This window comes from Notolabrus celidotus, chromosome 18 (assembly GCF_009762535.1).
Source record: "Notolabrus celidotus isolate fNotCel1 chromosome 18, fNotCel1.pri, whole genome shotgun sequence".
Taxonomy (NCBI): domain Eukaryota; kingdom Metazoa; phylum Chordata; class Actinopteri; order Labriformes; family Labridae; genus Notolabrus; species Notolabrus celidotus.
In genome coordinates, this window is record NC_048289.1 from 23,012,270 (window position 1) to 23,030,363 (window position 18,094).

Consider the following 18,094-nt stretch of genomic DNA (forward strand, 5'->3'; position numbering starts at 1 on the left):
GTTCTTATAACGAGAATTTTCCAATACAGAACACTCCTCTAATTCTAGTGCCATAAAATTAATATTATTATTATTTTAACAGCTGGGAAATACACTGTATATGTCTGCACATACAAACAGTTTAGTAATGTAACAGGATCAGGAACTGACGATTTACTGAGCATAGAAATCACACTGCCAGCTAGCGTTAATGTGTACAATTACAACGCAAAGTGGAGACTCCAATGCACACATTTTGTAGTGCTTTTTTCGGGGGTATTCCACTTTGGGGTAGCTTGGGCATGAAGTCAATGCAGAAGTATAAACCAGGCTTAAGTCATGGTTTTAGATCACTGGTGTAGCAGTGCAGCAACTGAATAATAAATCTAAAAGTTTCATTGCATTTATTTGTTTTGACACTGGTAAGAGTTGCTTCACATGGTTAAAATTGACTTAAAAAGTGTTTTGAAATGCAAAATAATGGAATTTTAAACTTGTGATTAAAATGTGATTAATCGCAATTAACTATTGACATGTTGGAATTAGTCACAATCAAAATTGTAATCTTTTGACAGCCCTGAAAAAAAAACTGAAACAAAAAAAGCTGAATTAAAACTATGCATTATTTTTTTTTTATGGATAGGACAGCTGAAGAGAGGTAGGAAATGTGGGGAGTAGAGAGTGGGGGAAGACATGCAGGACATGTAGCGGTCGGGAGTCGAACCGGCGACGTCTGCGACGAGGACTATAGCATCTGTATGTGGGGCACTTAGACCGCTAGGCCAACAGCGCCCCTAAAACTATGCATGTTAAAGTTAGCTCCCAGACCAGCATTCAAAATTCAAAATTCAAAGCTCCCCAAACCTCGGATCTTATAAATCAGATCAGTTCAATTACTGACGTTCTTCTCCCAAACACTAAAAAAGTTCTTCTGTAAGCTGTTGGAATATATCATGCCTCTGTTATTCACTAAACTTGTCCATTTATCTTACTGATGGTTCATCCCTCGTACCTGTGACTTCCTTTAAGTACCTCAGCCTCTGGATTGATCCACCGCTCTCCTTTAGAACACACATTGAGTCAATTGTTGACAAATTAAGCTGCTGTTAAAGCAAACTGTGTCGTTCTAAAAGTGTTTCACATTTCAGATATGAAACAGAATTGTACTCAGCTGGTGCTGCTTATACTTGACTATGCAGGAATTGTTTATCAAAATACTTTAAAGCTCATCGTCAACCTTTCAATGTTGTTTACAACAGCTTCTGTTGAGTTATACTGAGATGTCTTTATCAAACTCATCATTGCTCATTGTATAAAACTTTGAACTGGTTACCCCCAAGCTGCAACCTCCGGCAGCGAGAATTGAAGCCAATGCGGAAGTGTTAAAAACTGCAGTTCATCGAGGATCCGTTTGAGGCTGGCTCCAGAAGAACTGGAAACCACATACACACCCATTCAAAGTAAGCTGATCTATACAGCAGAAATAAACACGTTTTCAGCCTGGTACAAAAGATTAGTTTAGTCTGAATAGCTAATTTCTCTATCGGCACACACTGTACGTGTGATTTTTTTTTAATAACGTGACAGTTTCGAAGATATTAAGATATCAAGACAAGTTTTCCACATCTAGAGGAGCTGGCTTGATTGACAGGAGGGAACACTGTAGCTGTTAGCAAGGAGGCTCAAAAACTGCCTCTTTACCTCACACTAGCTCAACAGAAGTGAGGTCGAGTTCAGCATTTCCAATATGGCTCCCGCTGACGATTCGCTTCAAAACAGCGCTTCAGAAACAGATGGTTGACGTCACGGATACTACATCCATCCATTTATTAAATGGTCTATGGTTACCCCTTGAAGCACGATTTCTTCCCCACTTTTTAAAGTGCACCTTTAAATGTATTCATAGATCCAATACCATGCACATCCTCAAACCCTCTCAGACATACCCAACAACCTCTCCTCCATGTCCCAAAAACCAATCAAGAAATTGGCAGACATGCCTTTAAATTCAAAGCTCCTAACTGCCAGAGAATTTAAGAACAGTCGACTCTTTATATCCTGTCCAAACATCGTTGTTTCCCTTTCTTATGAGACCTTCCCACCGCTTTCAATGGTAATGTCTCCCTGCCTCTTTAACTGTGAGGCTTATGCTTATTAACTTTGTTATCACCATTTGTATTGCTACTAATATCACTTCTATTTATATTATTGCTTTTAGAGTAATATGTTTTGTTGTATCTAGTTCTGTTTACATTGTGTGAATGAAGCAGCATTGTGGGAGTAATGTGTGGGTGGGTTGGTCCATGAAAGCCTTTGTATGTATTGTTGAATGTGTTTGTGTCTTTTGTATTGCATTGCATGTTTTGTGTTGGACCCCATTGAAAACCAGATAATTCATCTTAAAACCGGGGTTGGTAGTCAGATTTAGATACACTTTTTGTTATGCTGGTTAAAATGATCTTTATGTCCCGATGGTAATCAATACATAATGTGTTCTTAATTTCCAACACTCACATGAGTATCAGTATCAAACAACTCTTTTGGACTGGTGGCTGATTTGCATCACAAGCTGATACAGCAAACACGTCAACCAAATACATTGAATGACGGCACTGGTACCAGATGAACAACAAATATTGCATCTGCGGCCTTGAGACTCAGAACATTAACAACACCAGCAGGCGCTTATAATGCAATTAAATGAAATCGAAAGACATAACACTGAAAACTTCCAAACAAACCCTTTAATTCAAGTAGTAAAAAAGCCTGTTTTATTAGATTTCTTCAACCTGTTCCCAAAATCAAAACATCTTTCCAACTTTATTTAAATGCATTTGAAAGTGTTGCTTTTTTAATTTTGTGAGTCATTGTGCAGCAGCATCCTTCCGTCATTCTGTCATCTGTTATTTATAATACTGACGTGCAGCTTTTTTAACATCTATGACACAATGGGATGGCTCATTACACGAAAGTAACTTGACATCATTGAGATGTTTTTGCAACACGTCCAGGTTAAAATGACTATTTGTTCAATTCCTCATTTCCCATCCTGTTGAAATCTTCTATAGCAGCAATGAATCTTTGTATACCCTCAAATATACTCTTCCTTCTTTGCTGAAAATGTGTTCCTTCCAGAATTTTTCCTGCTGATTTCCTTTGCATGCGGAGGAGATGCAAGAATGTTATTATTTGATAATGCCATTTGGTCTAAAAGGTCAGCCTGGCCCGGCAATTGAGGGATGGAAAGAGAGGAGAGAGTTTCAGGAGGGGGTTTAGGAGTGGTGGTGGTCAGTCCAATGGGAAACCAGGTGCTGATGCTGAGATAGTTTCCATAGTAACTCCTCTTCCTCTTCCTCCTCCCTGTATCTCTCCTCTTCCCTCTAAAACATGTGCACTGCATGTTCAGACCTCCAGTCTTCATCCCAGCGGTGGTCTCTACAGTCAACCCAATTTTTCCGCTTTAGTATCAGTTGCTGAAATCAATTTGAGGCTTTGTTTCCTGCTGTGTGCTCCTATGATATACTACTACACGACCATAAAACCTGCTGCTCTAGTATAGACCCGCCGTGCTGGAGTGAAAACCTACATAAAATATATATATATATCATAGCACTAAACAGCTAGCACAGACTGTACATTCCCCTGCAAACAGACACAGATAAAGTTGACAGCCTTTGTGCTAAAACAGGAATGATGTATGTGTGTGCAGTCAACGGCTTCACATCATTAAGTGCTGAATGCGACTCCATTCATCGTTTCTGTAGAGTACATTTTGAATCGCCGTGTCTGCGATCAGGTCAGGGTTGTTCTTTTGACTAGAGGGCCCCTTGCCTTCCGATGCCAATGCTCCAGCTCTACTACTCTTCCTCCTTCAGCTCCAGCACTTGATGAAGGTGAGTGGTGTAGCATGGTGAAATGAAGGAAGCAGATGTGCTGGCTAGTCAGAAGCAGAGGGAGGGCGAGTCAGGAGCAGGAGCAGCAGCAGCAGCAGCAGCAGATGGCCCCAGGAGCCCAGAGAGAGCACCTCTGAGCTGGGTGAAACAGCTTGTCCCTTCCCTTAAAAAAAACCCCAGAGTGTACTCGTATCTATGTATGTTGTAAGGTGGCTGACAGGAGCAAACGTGCTGCCAATTCAGAGAGGGTATGTAATGAAAAACACCTACAACAATTCCAAAATATTGAATGTATGTTTGCAGCTTGTTATTTCTGCTTTTTGCACAATGTTTTTTGGTAAGTCAAATGCATGCTTTAGAAAGAGTAAGGGGTGTGACATCAGTCCCACCTCTCTACCAGTGTATGCCTTTGCTCCACCGGCACAATATATATCAATGTCCATCAGGCAGTATGTTTAATCAATCAATCGATCAATCTGTAATTGCATGGCGCCAAATCACAACAAACATTATTTCAAGACGCTTTTACAAACATAGCAGGTCTAGACCGTACTCTGTTAAATTATTAAAAGAGACCCAACACCAAGACAGGATAAGATCCTACAGACAGATCTTACAGACAGGACTCAGTCTGATCTCATCTTAATCCACCATTGCACCCCGCAGTATTTAACTAGTTACAGCGGCGAGGAAAAACTTCCTTTTAACAGGCAGAAACTTCGAGCAGAACCAGACTCATGTTAGACAGCCATCTGCCTTGTCTGAGTTGGAGTTGGAAAGAGAGATAGAGGAGATTAAGAGAAAGAGAGAGAGATATGATGGTGATGAGACAGATAGTAGTAGTAGTAGTAGTAGTAGTAGTAGTAGCAGCCGTTGCGTCTGGAGTCCAGCATGTCTGTATCAGCTGGAGTCTGGAACGTCCACAGCAGCAGGTTGTCTACAGCAGTGACGTGCATGTTGGCATCACTCCTCAAAATGGGCGGAGATGGAAGCGTGCTGTCCTTGTTAATGTACAGTCAATGGATTGTGTAGCCTGAAGCAACACAAGAATCAAATAAGCAGTTTAGGCAGATGGCTGTCCCCCAATGAGTCTGGTTCTGCTTAAGGTTTCTGCCTTTTAAAAAGTGTTTCAAACTTCACTGTGGCACAGCACTCGCTGATAAGTTAGTGTTGAAAATGAGTTAATAATGTTACAGATTAGTCTAAATCTGCTCTTTGTGTGAAGTGTCATAGGGGATAAAATTGCTTGCCAAGGTCTCACACATTATCAATACTTGGTCATTGTACTCATGTGTGATATTTGTCCATTCATCCATTCGTTCATCAGTTTTCCTCCCATATCTGTTGCTCCCACATTGGTGGAAGCTAACTAAGCAAGTTCGCCCAGGCGTCCCCTCTCCTCAGCAACATTTTCCACCTCCTCCTGGGGGATCCGGTGGCGTTCCCAGGCCAGATGGGATACATAATCCCTCAAGCGAGCTCCGGGTTTTCCCTGGGGTCTCCTCTCTAGCCTAGGAGGCATCCTAATCAGATATCTGAGCCACCTAAGCTTGCCCCTTTCCATGTGAAGAAGCAGCAGGTCTACTCAGCTCCCACAAGACGGCCAAGCTTCTTAGGCTATCTCTGAGGCAGAGACCAGTGACCCTACAGAGGAAGCTCACTTCAGACACTTGGATCTACAATCTCAGTCTAAGGATCACATTTGGCATTCCAGTTCACCCCAGAAGTGTTAAAGGAGGTTGGAGCTCTGGGAACCCAAGTTAAAGGAACATTGCGCTTATTTTCAGACCTTATCTTTAACTTTTCAGTAGTCTTTGATTGTAAGGAAAAACAACAGGCTGTTGACATCTCAATGCATCAGTATAGACTATGTTAAAGGGATAGTTCCTTCTATTTAAGCAGGGTTGTATGAGGTTGTCAATACTAACAATAACTGATGCTGGTCAGCTTGGGCCCCTTTGTTGAGGATGGCGAACCTGAACAGAAGCTAGGTGTGGTGGAACTCATCAATAAACCTGACTCAGGACACAGAAGACTCAGGAGACTCTGATGGCTTACACTGAAATAGTTTATGTAGAGGAGAAATGACATAACAAAACACAGGCAGGTGAGTGCAGTGCAATGCCAAGTCAGTTCTGACAGACAATCCTTCTGGCGAGGTGTTTATCCCCAAAGATGACACTAAAGCTAGATACTCATACCTAGACAATGATTTACACAACAATCTGTAGAAGGACAGTGTTCTAGCCTGGAGACACGTTATCTGTCAAAACAGATATGAACAGTAGCTGGAAGAAGGGCCTTGTTTACCAAAGTAACCCTGTCTTGCTTATCACCCAGCTGCGTCTGATGACATGCAGAATGAATGTATGACTAAACAGAAGGAAGCTTACTCTTGCTCCTGAATAGCATGCAACCCTGAAGCTTAACCTAGCAGGCCTTTGCATAATCTAATACTAAGAGACACTTAGGCTGGAAAGATACAAGTGTGAAACATGCTTACATTTATGAGACTGTAAAAATTCCACAACACTAGGCTATCAACTATGACTACCACATAATTTAGCTTATACAAAACTCTGTGTGAGTATACACTCTATTAGGTGGTTTTCAGCTTTACTTTGCAGTCAGAAGGCTGATTGGAATTTTCACAAGACTTGGATCTGACTATGTGGCTGAAATAAACAGCAACTGAGTATTTACCCCCAACACTGATTGAATGTTCACATAACTGGCTAAAATGCCCCCTTATGAACATACAATTTTTATGACTTAATAAAAACCCTTCATCGTTTGGGGATTTTCCCCTGGCAAAGATATTCAAAAAATATACTTGCAACTGGGGAAACAATCCTTTCTGACAAAGGCAAACATTTTCATAAAGGTTGTCATCACCAAATTTGGAAAACATTTTTCTATGGACTAGGGCTCAGTGACACTGCAACAGGACAATACCTTCTTTAAATGGCTGTTACAACTATTAAAATGCATGAAACTCTTATTGGGAGATGTGATATTATATGCAGTGGCGGTTCTGGGGAGGGGCCAACAGGGGCCAGTGCCCCTGTAAAACTAAACCTGGACCCCCCTGTGGCCCCCCCTCCACACCAAACAAATATTATACAATAAAAAAAGCTTCTATATCGCGCCTATGTTACAGGCGGTACACATGCGTGTGGCACTTGGTTCCAGTCCCTTAGAGCGCTAAGGGACTCATGTTGAGTGTAAACAGCCAAACAGCTGCTGTCAGTCTGCATTTTGATATAGCACACAGTAGTATATATGTCTAGTATATAGGGATGCACTGATGTTTTGCTAGTTTGTTCTCAGCCGGTCCTCGCCCTTCTCAGTCTCTTCTGTCAGGGTTGAATGTGTCCCTCTGACAACACCCTTGGCCCCAGCCTGGCCCCCCCAGTAAAATGGGTCTAGAACCACCACTGATTATATGGACCAAGAAGTTGCCTAACATTGACCTGGTGTTCAATGAGACCATCATGTAGATTCAACATTCTTTATTTTCATTGCACAAAACATACAACGAAATTAAGGTGCACTCAGAACCAGGCTCAATCATACATATAAAAACAGATAATGACTAAATACACATTCAGACACGCACCCACAACATTCCATCATTAAACCATACATGCATTGCCAATGTGTGCAGTTAAATAAATATAAAAAATAAAGAGATTCCAGATTGCACATAGTTACTCACATAGTTATTGAACCTTGTTGCTGTATTTTATTTAGGGGATGAGTTTTCAGTTTGGAGTTCAGTGTGGTGACGGCTTTTGGATAGAAACTGTTCATAAATCTTAGGGTGTGTGTTTTGATGAACCTGTAGCGTTTTCTGAAGGGCAGCAGTTTAAACAGTTGATGGGCTGGGTGAGATGAGTCCTTCAGGATGTGATGGTTTTTTTTAAGTCATCGGGAGATGAAGAAGTCATCCAGGCAGGGCCGGCCCCGTGGCATAGCCAGTATAGGCAAATGGTAGGGGCACGGCTGCCCATAGGGGGCACTGCTTGCACCCTAAATGAATGAGGAAGAAAATTTTACGATAATAGGAAAGATAATATTATTTTATCTAATACAATTTTGGGTGAAATTGAGTGGTGCCAGTATACATTTAAAAGCTTGTGAATCACTTTTGTTTAAAAAAAATGGTTTCCAAAGCAGTCTTTGAAGTCTATAAGTGTTCATGATTTACTTGTTTTTGTTGTTTTCTTGACACTTTGGAAGCTGTTAGCTTAAATAGATAGAAAATGTTGGCTAAGCTTTAAATAAGCATTTTGCTTCTAGCTATGCCTTTTCAGTCATCACTTAATACATTACTGTTGCTTTATTGAAAGTGTCTGTACTGTGAAAATGATTGTGTTATATAACGACTGAATAAATTCTACTACTATTACATGTTGTATTTTGAAATTATATTATTTTTTCCTGCTAAATATTAGTGTTATTACCATTTTATTAATGTTCTTTTAGAGGTCATTTTAAATTAAAGGAAACGTGTAAAACATAAAGCTGTATGTCAGGTGTCTTTAAGTGTATATGTGATGTAATTGTTGGTGGAGTTGGTTACAATACAAGGGGCACCAGTTGAAATCTTGCCTATAGGGTACCCAGTCGGTCAGGGCCGGCTCTGCATCCAGGTCAGGTATAGCCGAGATTGTGACGCTGTTGTGAAGTGTTAAAAAGCAGAGTGTTTTGTATCATTAAACGAGACTCAGACCATCAAGCCAGACTCTGTTTTGTTCAGAATATGCTACAACACTGTCTTCAATATCAGTGTTGTAATATTAGAATTATCTGATGTGAACCAAGAGGCCAGACCATTTGAGTAGGCCTTAAACAGTGTTCAAATACTTGTAAAGTAAGGGTTCGATGTGTGGTAGTTGGATCACTCTATTAATAAGAAACAGCAGGATGGAGACGGATAACTTTCGCAAGAGCACTTTACTTTAGCCACACTTGATCGACACAACATCAACACTTCCTTGTCACTCAATTACATGTCACAGCACCAACCAATGAGAGGCTAGGATGACCGAGCTCCAGGTAAATGTAATTGGAACCACAGAAGTACACTCAACATGTTTTGGTCCCAACTAGATGACGCTGCAGAAATAATTATAACAACGTACATACACAAATAATAACTTACATAAACTTGTATGTAAATAATTACAATATAAATAATATAAATATATTTTAACCTTATCTCAAATTCCAAACTGTCTTTCCAAATAAAGCTTACATACTTTTGACGAACAGAACCGTGGGACTTCTCAGGTGACTTGTGTGTCCCCTGCTGTGTGTGTGTGTAACTGAGTGAGTGAGAGAAACAGACAGAGTGAAAAAGATTTGTAAATTGAGACGGCCTTTCTGTGTTTCCTTCCCCTCAAAGTTCACCGAATTGCTTTCTTCCTTACAATTGAAATCTTTCGTATAGGGCACCAAGTCGGTCAGGGCCGGCTCTGCATCCAGGGCGAGATTGTGACGCTGTTGTGAATTGTTTAAAAGCAGAGTGTTTTGTATCATTAAACGAGACTCAGACCATCAAGCCAGACTCTGTTTTGTTCAGAATATGCTACAACACTGTCTTCAATATCACTGTTGTAATATTAGGATTGTCTGATGTCAAAATCCTATTATTAGTCTATAAAGCACTCAATGGTTCAGCTCCCCAGTACATCTCTGACTTGCTCACAGTGTATGACCCGACCAGTATCCTTAGGTCAGGAGGTGGAAGTCTTTTAAATGTACCCAGAGGCAAATCAAGGTCCGGTGAAGGGACCTTTAGTTACCGTGGTCCAATATTTTTGGAACAAACTGCCCGCTGACCTCAGGTCCATAAAAAATGTCTCCACTTTAAAAAAAAAAGACTCAAAACATATTTATTTTCTCAAGCGTATGAATGATATAATGACTGTTTTGACTGGATGCGTGCAGCAACACTTGCTGTTTGTTTGATTGCTGTGTCTGATGTATGTTGGGTGTATCTATTATTGTTCTGTTTTTATTTATTCTGTTTGGAAAAATGTTTAAATTTTTTTTAATTCTGCATGTAAAGCACATTGAACTTACGTGTAATGACATGTGCTTTATAAATAAAATAAAATAGCTATTGCTATGTGAACCAAGAGGCCAGACCATTTGAGTAGTCCTTAAACAGTGTTCAAATACTTTGTGGGACTTGTCAGGTGAATTGTGTGTCCCATGCTGTGTGTGTGTGTGTGTGTGTGTGTGTGTGTGTGTGTGTGTGTGTGTGTGTGTGTGTGTGTGTGTGTGTGTGTGTGTGTGTGTAACTGAGTGAGTGAGAGAAACAAACAGAGTGAAAAAGATTTGTAAATTGAGACGGCCTTTCTCTGTATCCTTCCCCCCCACAGTTCACCGAATTGCTTTCTTCCTTACACTCGTTCTTGTAGCACAAGAGAGGTAAAGGCCATCTTCACCGTCACTCACGGATTTAATCATTCAGATCTAGCCCGGTTTCTCGCCTTATTTTCTGCCTCCGGTAATTGCGTTTCTGTTTCGTGCGGGGCGGTGAGTGCGCGCTGTCCAAGGTGCTGCAGCAGCGCGCGGCCCCGCCCATCCTCCCCATCTCTCTCACTTACGCACACACACTCACACACTTTTTCTCTCTCTCTCTGCGACCACGTGACTCTCCCTCTGCCGAGTCTCGCGGAGAGCATCAGACTGCACCTTTTCCTCCTCAAGAGAACGGGGAGAGAGAGAGAGAGAGAGACACTGAGTCAGACAGAGAGAGGAAAAGAGAGCGCATGAGAGAAAGAGAGAAAGAGAGAAAGAGAGAGAGAGAGAGAGAGAGAGAGAGAGAGAAAGAGAGAGAGTGAGTGAGCGCGCGTTCGAGGGGGAGACCAATAGCACCTTGTCGCCCGGAGGCGAGCCTGTGATAATTTTGTCCCTGTCCGGTAGACCGGCTCTATCTACCACCAGGCGCGCGGGTGCTTTCTCCTCTCTCGCGGCTTCTCAGATTCTCCTCAGATGGGAAGGGAAATCGATGAGTTGCGCGCCGCACTGTTGCCACGGAGCCACAGGATGTGCTGGAGGTAGGTTGGTTTCCTAAGCTGTGTGTGTGCCCGCACTGAGGAATAAAAACGCTGCCCGGGTTATTGTTTAATTCGCCGGGGCGAGGCTGTCACATCACCTTTACGCGCGGTGTAAAGGTGTCAATTGAAGCTGTTACGGGGTTGAGGAATAAGGAAAAGTAATTACCGTATCAAGTAAGGTGTAGTGACGGCGCAGGTGATGAGACTGAACCAAGTAAAGGGCGCGTAGGAGGAAAAATGGAGACGAGGTATGGCCGCAAATCGAGAATCGATATTTCAACCGCAGTCATTCACCCCGTCTATCAATAACTGTGATGTCGCTTCTTTTCTTCCAAGGATTGGAGTCGCGAAGAAGAAACTATAAGTTGCTTTACAGTTAGTGTGATTTTTGTAATGCTAGTGTGTACATTTTCGGATGCGTGTGTGTTGTGTTGTGTGTGTTGAGTTGTTAGAAAACGAGCTCTGGAGCGTTAATTCGATAAAACGAGGCGGTTTGAGTCATCCGCCGCAGCGCTCTTTGTGATGAACAGAATCCTTGAAGGTGGCGCGAGGAGCCAACAAAAATAATTCCATTTACAAAATGAAAAAAAAAGCAAAAGTGAAAAAAACAACAAAGGTAGTCGCTTCAGGGTTCTCCTTCAGAATAATGTCAAGTGTCATGAAGTGATAGAATATGTTAATGTGATGTTGGCAGTCGCAGGTATGCCTCCTTATAAAATGTTCCTGCGGCATGATGGGAGCCCGACTGAGGAGGTGCTGTTTGTGCTTTCACTGCACAGTATGTGTTAGCTTAAGTCATTTTGTGTGGGCTGTGTGGAGGTATAGAATCCAGGTTTTATTATATGTATTCTGTTTGTTCGTAGACAGTCTTTATTTGGGCCTGTTAAATGTGAAATGTGATAATGAAGTGTGTGTTTGTGTGTGTGCACAAAATGCATGAGAGAGAGTAATTTGAGAATAACTGTGTGTGTATGTGTCTGTGTGTGTGTGTGTGTGTGTGTGTGTGTGAGAGAGAGAGAGAGAGAGAGAGAGAGAGTGAGTTTGAATTGGTGTTTACGTGTGTTGTGTGAGTGTGTGACCCTGGTTGATTGTGCCATCTCTGTTCTCTCTGTAGGTCGCTGGAGAGAGTGATGACGTGGCAGTGAGAGACACACATACCTCACTTGCACACACACATACACACACACACACACACACACAAACACACACACACTCACATACACATACACACACACACATACACACACAAACACACACACACACACACATATTGGCCCACACACACTTTAAGTCTTGCCCTAGTAAGACAGGAAAGAGGGGGAGAAAATTCAGCTATGGCGGGGTCATTTCTCTCCATTACCAATGTGTGATCCACAAACTCCCACACACACACACGTACTCCGTGGGGAGTTGCCTTCATGGGGGATAAGGCCCTATCTAGGGCACAAAGATGGAGTTTGCATCCTTTTCGTCACGTATCTAACACTCCTGCAGATACACACACAAATACACACACCTGGAGTCTCATATGTCAGAAGTGAAGAATGAAAGACTGAATGGAGAAAAGACGCTGAACATTCCAGAGAAGAAACAAACACGACATAGAGGAGGAGAAGATTCCCAGAGTTGTCGAAAGACGGAGGGGGCTGCAGTTTGACCCCCTTCCTCATTGTTTAGTCACTTCCTGTTGTGAAGAGGACCCCTAAAGAAACAGGGCACACTTGAGATACAAAGAACGTGTTCAAAGAAGTGCCCTACAGTTGTCACCATGAGCTGTAGGCTAGAGGGAACACCCCAGCTCTAGCCTCTACCTCCTCCCGTGTGTGTGTGTGAGTGCGAGAGCGAGTGTGTGTATGAGTGTGATGGCAGTGTGTGTTTGGGCGGCAGCCCCCCTACTCTTCCTGGGGCTGTGCCTGTGCAGTGTGGGGGGCCATGCCCAAGGCGAGGTCCTGGAGTTTGGAGGCGTGTCCAGCCAGTGGGGGCGGTTCCCGGTGTGGAATGCGTGCTGCGAGAGCGTGTTGAGCTTCAGCCTGCGGACTCACAGCCAGGAGGGCCTGCTGCTCTACCTGGACGATGAGGGCTTTTGCGACTTCCTGGAACTGCTTCTTCTGAAAGGCCATCTCCGCCTGAGGTTCTCCATCTTCTGTGCTGAGCCAGCAGAGCTTCAGTCGGGTGTGGCGGTGAGCGACGGGCACTGGCATGCAGTGCGTGTCAAGCGGGAATGGAAAAACACCTCATTGGAGGTGGATGGACGAATGGAGGGATGGGCGGAAGTGAAGAGCAAAAGAAGAGATATGACTGTATTCAGCCACACCTTCATGGGCGGGGTGACGCCGGAGCTTCACTCTTCGCCGCTACGCCTCACGTCCCCTTCTGTTCGGGAACATCCCTCTTTCCGTGGCTGGATCACGGCGGTGAGCATCAATGGCTCGCAGGTGACGCTGGACAGCTCAGAGGGCGTCACGGTAACAGCTGGATGTGGGCCGGACCACCAGTGCCAGAACGGAGGGGTGTGCAGTGTGGTCAACGACCAGGCTGTCTGCGACTGCTCTGACACTGGTTACCAAGGCAAAGACTGCAGCGAAGGTAAGGCCCAGAACCATGCTGACCCATCATATACATCTCATCCTTTACACCTACACCCATACACGTGAAAACTAACAAGCACATGAACTTTAGTTCGACTCCAGACACCGGTGCTGCAGTGTAGACATCTATTTTTCATTCACACCTTCACAGCTGCCTTCGACTCCTGTGTTTGGACCAACGGCCTTCACATACAGTGCAAGACATGCTTACTGATTATGGTTGATTTTTTATGGAAGCCATTAGATATGTGCCTTCAGAGCAAAGAGTTAAAAGTGCGTACAATTTAGATTAACTGGAGCTAAAAACCTGATTCAAGCTGCATTCAAGCTCATGAGTGTGAAGATTTGAGACAAATTCCTGGAATTGACTGAAAAGCTTTACCTGGCTGTCTGCAGCTTCAAAGCCTGGAAGGGCTCAGTTGGTGTGTTTGGCAAAACACAATAACCATATAGATCCATTATGGATGTGGCTGTTGGCTCGCGTTGAGAGACTTTAATTGGAAGTTGGCTGAGAGGCTGGAAATCAGTGGTTGTTACATGGCTGACATCTGGCTGCTTGTGTTAATGGATTTGCATTGATTCTAGATGGCCTTCACAGGTACAATGCACAGAGCGTTGAAATGAAGTGTGTACAATCTATCGCCTGCCATTTATTTGAACAGCTTGCAGCCTGTTAAGATGCTGTGTTTGTGTACAGTATGTGTGAGTGTCTGTTAAGGATGGATTTGCATTATAGAGGAGGAAACAGTCTCTTGTTAGTTGCACTTTACAAACAGGCAGAAATTTGACTATAAATGTCCTGATGTGAAAATAGAACGTTGAATTTGCAAAGGTGAATGCTGTTTCTCAAATGATTTGTTATCTGAACTCGACAAAGACTACCTTCGTTTAACACTGTCAAACAAGCCTTTGGTCAATACAAGTGCCAATATACAGCACAGGGCATTGTAATGATGGCCATTACAAAATGAAACAGCTGCTTAATGAACTCAGCTACCTTGTTATGGCCACGACTGCAAATGCTTTCATTTCCCCTGCTCACTTGTGTGTGTCGTTTGGTTCATTTGCAGCAAATCTGCATTCTTAATCAATAGCACTCTCAACCCGTGTCTTTTTTTTTTTACCCATGGTACCACTCTGCGATACCTCGGTGATTGATATTTTTATGACTCAGATTTGTATCTGACAAACCAGGCTGAGTGGCCTTGCTGTGTGGCCGCAGTTTGTCACCAAGTTGACCTCACACCCCGCCCAGCACCGCTGTAAGCATCACACCTCCCTTCAGCCACCCACCATATCACACCCTAGCATTTAGCGGATAGTGGGATGGCCTGGGTTACCATGGAGACAGGACTAATAAGGAGACCTCATGCCGGGAGTGTTTCTATGTCCTCGCTCTTTCACCCTGCCCCCCCCTTCCCTCCCCATACCACAGCTTCAACCTCCTCTTCCTCCTGGACTCCTGGGCTTCTCACTGCCCTAAACCAGCTGTTAACGCCTTCAGGCATCCTGTCTGCCAAAAGAGTCTACTGTATCTGCATGTTAAAAGTGGTGGATGTGTATTCTTCACGTTAGACAGTCAGCCTAGAGGTGCTGGTTTTGATTTCCCAAGCAGGTGGGGATTGGAGCCGGTGGTGCGTTAGTGCTGAATAATTTGCCCAGAAATAATAAATAAGTGTTGTAGAGCTGCAGAGACAGGTGATTAGCTGCTTAGCAGAGGAATTCAGCAAATATTTTGATAACTAAGGAATTTTATAATGATAGAAATAAATTTTATTAACATGGCACATATTGGAACCAATATTACAAAGTGCTTTGTAGAACACAGCATCCTAAAATGACAACACAAAAAGGAAGAACAAGACAAAAACGATGGTTAAGCAATCCAATGTCATCATTTTGAGTTTAGGAGAAGAGGCAGTTCTTACAATTTTGGGAAGCTGGATTTTGTACTACTTTTGTTCTCCTTAAAACATAAATTGATCATGAAAAATACTGTTACTTTTCAGTCTGACATTTTAAGTGTAAAACTGCCCAACCTTTCTCTCCTCTGTTTACAAAAATGTGAGGAAATGTTGCTTTACTTGATTTCTATGATGATCAAGTAGAAATCTTTGTACCGAGTAATTTTGTACAGTTTTGTGGATGAAACCATTAATCAAGTAAACAATGTGTAGATGAATTATTTGTGGAAACTACTGCCAGGTTTGGCGTTGTATTTAAAAAGCGAAAAGGCTACAAATCTCCCTTCTTCTAGCTTCTAAAATCAGTGGTTTTGTCTCTTTTTACTATGTTTTAGTATATAGTTTTACAAATATCTTTTTGGGGTGCCATTGGCCTAGCAGTCTAAGCTTGCGCCCCATATACAGAGCCTCGTTGAAGGGGCTGCAAGTTCAAATCCAGCCTTGACCATTTACTGCAAGTCCTCCCCCTCTCTCTGCTCCCCACATTTCCTGTCTCTTTTCAGCTGTCTTATACATTAAAGGCAAAAATGGCCAAAAATATAACCTAAAAAGGATATATGTAAATATATATCAAGAACCTACTGGGAAATGATAAGAGGCATTTCCCCTTTTAGGTAAGTTTTTCATTAGGGATATTACAAAGGATCTAATTTCCTTGTTGTTCAAACGGACATTGAAACTCTGACTAATAATTAGTCTAAAAGTAAAAACACAGAAAATTGTCAAAATGGAGCACAGTTTATTTAACAAGAGAAACAATGTCAAATTGGTTTGTCAAGTAATGCTAATATTAGCACAACTAGCCTTTGGTCCCTCTTGCAGCTTAACATGTACATGCCTGTGTTGGCTATGTATTGCTTGGGTACGATTGTCATGTGCCACTATAACCTGACACGGACAACTTCATTTCTATTTTCTAGATCAAAATACGGGGCGCCATTGGCCTAGTGGTCTAAGCGTGCGCCTCATACACAGAGGCTATAGCCCTTGTTGCAGAGGTCGCAGGTTCGATTCCAGCCTCGACCAATCACTGCATGTCCTCCCCCGCTCTCTACTCCACATATTTCCTGTCTCTCTTCAGCTGTCCTATCAATTAAAGGCAAAAATGCCCCCCCAAAATATATATATATAGATATATATATATATCTATATATATATATAGATATATATATATATATATAAAAAAAAGCTTTACATGTGCTTTACATCCAGGTACCAGAGTTTTAGAGCACTATGGCAGTAACCATTAATGGTAGCTTCAGTCCCAGCTAGTAGGGGATGGCAGTGCTACAGCGTAGACACTAGGGATGGGCATTTCTAGCCAAAATATTATTCGATAACCATTGGCATCTATTCGACGATTATTTGACTGTCGCTAATGTTTTTTTCTTCTTTTACTATTTAATGCAGTTAGCATCCTTCTTCTTCTGTTACTTAATGTGGTTAGCAAACAGCTTTAAGACGCTATATAGCCACCATCTGACGGGAACACTGTATTACAACCAGGCACCGGTAAAACTATTGAAAATTGTACTTTTAAAATAAGAAATATAAGTAACAAGTGAACGAATAATCGAACATTCCAACATTCAAACATTCGAAAATCACTGCCCATCCCTACTAGACACAACATAGGATTGGCATTTAAGGCCTACAGCAATGGAAATATTTGATGACAGCGTAATTGTCTAGTCGATTAAACACGCACGTCCCTAAAGTTATAAACCGTTTGTTTCTTTGCGTAGTTTTGTGGCATTTTGTAGACAAAACAGTTAAATTCTTCACATTTTCTTTCAAAGATGAATAGATCTGGTTGATTGACATTACATTTTAAAAGCAGACATGACAAACACTCCAGTCTTCTAGCTTTGAAAATGAATGAAATGATCATAGTGAAGTGACTATCTTTCTGTGTAAGCAACTTAAAGATCTCACTATGCTCTAACGACTAACCTAAGACATTTTCACTTATTCCTGTACAAACCTCAAAAATAAACCTACATATTTGATGAATTGATCCGTTACTCTCCTCTGCAAGTGGAGTGTGTGTACATCCAGGAAGTGTCAGGTGAAGCTATGATCAGCTCGTTGCAGAGACTCAGTGCTGCTGTGCTGAGATTATGTGTGAGCCAAGCCAGTCTAATCCAGTCTGCTGTTTTGCTGCTGGTTAGAATCACAGTGGGAGACACAGACAGCACTGACACACGCACACCTGAACAAAAACACATCTAACACAAACATACAAGCACATGGAGGAAAACATTCACACAGCTTGCGGGCTTCAGCACCACCATTAGTCACATCACCACTGAGGTACCTGCGAGCTGTGTAGCCGTGCAGGCTAAATGCGAGGTGTGCAGACATTTTATAGAAAGGCTCTCTCCATGCACACTACCTGCTTGGGACTGGCACTTGGTCGCTTATCAAGAGGCTACTTAGACCTTTTAAGGGGCTGTTATATATTCTTACAGACAGATTCACATTTCAATTGTGAGTGATGCCAAGTGTGGCTGTGGAGAACAAATGCAAACGCTATTTTTCCTGGTAATGGCCGACGATATAAGCAGTAGTAGCCTTATAAAATAGTTCCAGTGAGG

The 18,094-nt window shown here is 42.4% G+C and overlaps 1 protein-coding gene across 7 annotated transcripts in view; it reads left to right on the top strand.

Moving 5' to 3' along the window:
• Positions 1–10,394: 10,394 nt before the first annotated feature.
• Positions 10,395–18,094, top strand: part of nrxn1a (neurexin 1a) — an 81,933-nt gene continuing 74,233 nt past the window's right edge. For 2 of the 7 annotated variants that reach the window (XM_034708150.1, XM_034708151.1), the window contains exons 1-2: positions 10,572–10,945; positions 12,060–13,531. In XM_034708150.1, coding sequence (XP_034564041.1) covers positions 12,799–13,531 — 733 coding nt within the window. In that variant the 5' untranslated portion in view covers positions 10,572–10,945; positions 12,060–12,798. Of the gene's footprint in view, positions 10,946–11,065; positions 11,321–12,059; positions 13,532–18,094 lie in introns of those variants that run through there. The other 5 variants (XM_034708153.1, XM_034708152.1, XM_034708155.1 and 2 more) reach the window with 5 other exon arrangements.